At 41.0% G+C, this 3986-nt stretch overlaps 1 protein-coding gene across 1 annotated transcript; it reads left to right on the top strand.

The window, feature by feature from the left end:
• Window positions 1-607: 607 nt before the first annotated feature.
• Window positions 608-3968, top strand: LOC101855080. The gene is made up of 4 exons (XM_005092296.3): window positions 608-788; window positions 1778-1914; window positions 2277-2596; window positions 3478-3968. Exons 3-4 carry the CDS (start codon window positions 2323-2325, stop codon window positions 3645-3647), a joined length of 444 nt encoding a protein of 147 aa, XP_005092353.2. The 5' UTR covers window positions 608-788; window positions 1778-1914; window positions 2277-2322; the 3' UTR covers window positions 3648-3968.
• Window positions 3969-3986: the final 18 nt, after the last annotated feature.

Here is a 3986-nt window from a genome sequence, read left to right on the forward strand (position 1 = left end):
TATATTTATGTGCATGTATACTATATGCATGTATTATTATTTATATGAAATCATTACAGTCATTCCAAACAGCACAATTAATATAACCAGTACAATTAATATTATCCTTACAATCATTTCTATCAGTACAATCTGAATAATCAGTACTATAACACTCAAATACTATCAGTTCAATTGGCATAATTGTAACAATCAATACGATCAATACAATCAGTGCAAGTATGGCAATTAAATACACTCAGAGTAATCAGCACATTCATGACACTTCAAAACAATCAGTACGATCGATATAATCATTACAATCATCATAATTACTACAATCAGTACAATCATAACAAATCAATATAAGCTGTTCAATGACCACAATCATGACAATCTGTAGGATCAGTATTATCAAACAATCAATACAAGCTATACAATCATGACAGTGGGTGTTTGGCGGGTGCTCTGGTGTGGTTTGCTCCCTCTTTCCTATCAAACATCTGTCGTCCTTATCTCTCCTCCTTTTGTGTGTACGTTACTCTCTTGTGACATCTATTCTTCGACACTTATATGACCTTATCGTGTTGCAAGTGCCTTAAAACTCTTACTACAAATAACTAAAATACAATCATGATAATCAGTACAAGCAATACAACCAATGCAATCAATGCAATCATGACAATCATCCCTACTCCCCCGTAGACTGGCCGTGCCGGGCCCTCCTGAAGCGAGACCGCGGAGAACTGGCCTCCCCACAGTGGCCGGAGCAGTACGCGCCAGGATTGGACTGTGTCTGGACTATACAGGTCAGTTTGCTTTCTTCGATTTTATTTCTGGGGGGGGGGCACACTGGCCAACTCACACAGTTCTAGAGTCTCTCCATCCTTTGGTTGGTTTCGTTTTGTGGGGGGGGGGTTGTTTGTTTGTTGTTGGTTTTTTTATTGTAATACATTTTCTTTTTCCTTTGTATTTTTTTTTTTTGGTTATGTTTGTTTGGTTTCCTAGTTGTGTTCCATTTCCTTTTTTTTTTCTCCTTTTTCCTTCCTTTCTTTATTGTTTTCTTTCTTTTGTTTGTCGTATAGCGTTACTTTTTTCTTTTATGCAGTACTTTTTTTTCTTAATTTTTTTATGGTTCGTTTCTCGTATTCTGTTTTTTCTTTTACTTGTTTACCTTTCGTTCTTTCTTTAGTTGGATTGTTTGTCGTTTTCTTTTTCTGTTTCTGTTCTCTCTCTCTCTCTCTCTCTCTCTCTCTCTCTCTCTCTCTCTCTCTCTCTCTCTCTCCGACTGTCTTCATGAGTTAACCCGTCTTTGTCCCAGAGAAAAGAGCTAGGTGAATCTGCATGCTACTGTCAGGACATTGAATAGTGCGTGACATTTTATTTGTATAATTAATATTGTTCTTCCTCTTATTGTTATGTTATCGTTGTCAATGCTGTTTTGTTTTGTTTGTTTGTTTGTTGTTTATTTTGTCTGTTTGTCTATTCATGTGGGTGTTTCTTTATTTTGTGTCTGTTTGTTCGTTTTCTTTGCTATTTTAAAAAATCTATTCACATAGTATATTAAAGAGAATTAAGTTGCAGGCTGTATTTTGGTTTGGGTTAGTTTCTGGGGGTTTTTTGTTGTTTTTTTGTTGTTTGTTTTTTATATTTTCGTGCGCAATATGCAGGGCTGAGCGACATAGCGCTCATATGACCGTATGCAATTGGGAGCGCCGTAAAACTCTTACTAAAAACGGAGCGACATAACCATAATTATACAAGTAGTGTACATCGTTTACCTTACTCAACTATGCAGGCTCCCGAGAACGGCCAAGTGAGTCTGAGGTTTACTACCATTGACCTGGACGGTCAAGCCTTCACACCCTGCACTGACCAGCATGACGTCATTGATGTTTATGACGGACCCTCCACCTCATCCAACAAACTTTCTCGGTAAGGAGATCCGACTTGGTTCGTTGTTAAGGATTTCCTCTGTCTCACTCTCGCTTGTTTTAAATTTATCAAGTATAGAAACAGGTTCAGTGACCGAGCTGACAGGGTGAGAGAAGAAGATACAATGAAAGAGAGAAATAGATAGAGGGGGGAGGGGGGGCAGACAGACAGACAGACAGACAGACAGACAGACAGACAAACAGACATACTGACAGGCAGACAGACAGACAGACAGTAGAGGAGAAAAAAAGGTATGAAGACAAAATTCGACGAATCGAAAACAAAACTAAATTAGTACAATATCCAAAGTGAACTAACAAACCTCTCCCCCTCCCCCCTCCCCCCTCCCCGTCACGCCACAGGTTCTGCCAGCACGAGAGCCCCGCCCCCATAGTGTCCAGCAACAACATGCTGCTCGTCACTTTCCGCACAGACAGCTACATGCAGCGCACGGGCTTCCACGCCAGCTACGACTTCATCCTCCCAACCACCACCGCTGAGCCCACTACAACCCCGGCCTCCAGCGCAGACGAAGATCTGGCCCACTATGTGGGCGGTGGGGGGCTGGAGGGTGACATGGACGATCTGGAGGACCCACTTAGTGCTAAATTTGTTGAGCCGAGCATGAAGAGAGAGGGAGAGAAAGTGAATGTGACTCGCATCAAGGGAGATATTCCTTTTGGTGAGTCTGTTTGTCATGGTTTGTGTAGCAACACGGGGGGAATCAGGCGCTCGTCAATTTGGTGGCACATAGAGTTATTATAGTTATTAGTACAATTTGTATCTAATTCGTTTGTCTTGCTGTTGATGAAAAAAATACCCAACTATAAGAAGAAACTATAATATCTAATCAAGTAGACCAAATGCCGTGTTGTGACATATTGTTCTGAACTATACAACACAAATCAGAAGCACGCATTTTCAAACTTATTATTATTATATGTGCTGTGTAGTTTGCCGTTTTGACTTTCTAAATTAAAGAAAGTCTCATTGGAAAATGTGCAGGAATTTCGCAGTCGTTCTTCTTTTGTTTAAAGTGATATTGAACAGTGCGTCTTAAGCGTTGGGAGAGACAAGAAGTGCGTCCTCAAGAGTTAAAAGCAATAGTGTGCATCGTGATTATAACTCTTATCTTCGCCATGTTAATGGGCATAATTAATGTAATCTCTCTCTTTGCGGGTGGCTGGCGGGTGCTCTGGTGTGGTTTGCTCCCTCTTTCCTAACAAACATCTATCAGTATCAGCCCCATCTCTCCTCCTTATGTTTTGTTTCTTACTCTTTTGTAACACCTCTAATGTTGGGCACTTATTATGTGACCGTAATGTGTTGCCAGTTGCCAGCGCCGCAAAACTCTTACTGTGGGTGGTTGGCGGGTGCTCTGGTGTGGTTTGCTTCTTCTTTTCTATCAAACATCTATCGTCCTTATCTCCCCTCTTTCTTTTTTATGTTTGTTACTCTCTTGTAACACCTCTAATCTTCTGGCAGTTGCGAGCGCCGTAAAACCTCTACTAAAACAAAACAAACTCTTACTAAAACTAAACCAATCTCTCTTTCCTTGGTCAGGCATCCAAGGCGGCGGTTTCTACCAGCCCAGTGGTCAGGACGGCAATGAAGGAAGCATCTTGGACAACGAGACTTACGTCACCATCTTGTGGATTCTGCTTGTCTCCCTTCTCCTCCTCACCATAGTGCTCGCCCTTGTCCTTATCGTTGTGTGCAGGCATAACAAGTAAGACAACTCTTCGTGTGGCTGTCACAGTCAATAGTTTTTAACATGGTTACTTCCCTTCCATTATTGTTAATTATAATTTATTTGAGTCGGCTCGATAAAGGGGAAACTAAGCCAAAATGTATTAACAATCACTAACAAATACCAAATCTCCTCCCAGATGTTTGCATGTACTTTGTCTTCTACATGCTGTGACTGCCAGTGGCAGCGGCAACACACGTAACAGCATTGGGCACTGTAACCGCTAAGACTGACTTCATAATAATAATAATTGCATTTATATAGCGCATATCCATGCTCAAGAGCATGCTCTATGCGCTTTACAACTATTATTACCCCAGCA

This window comes from Aplysia californica, unplaced genomic scaffold (genome assembly GCF_000002075.1).
Source record: "Aplysia californica isolate F4 #8 unplaced genomic scaffold, AplCal3.0 scaffold00043, whole genome shotgun sequence".
Taxonomy (NCBI): Eukaryota; Metazoa; Mollusca; class Gastropoda; order Aplysiida; family Aplysiidae; genus Aplysia; species Aplysia californica.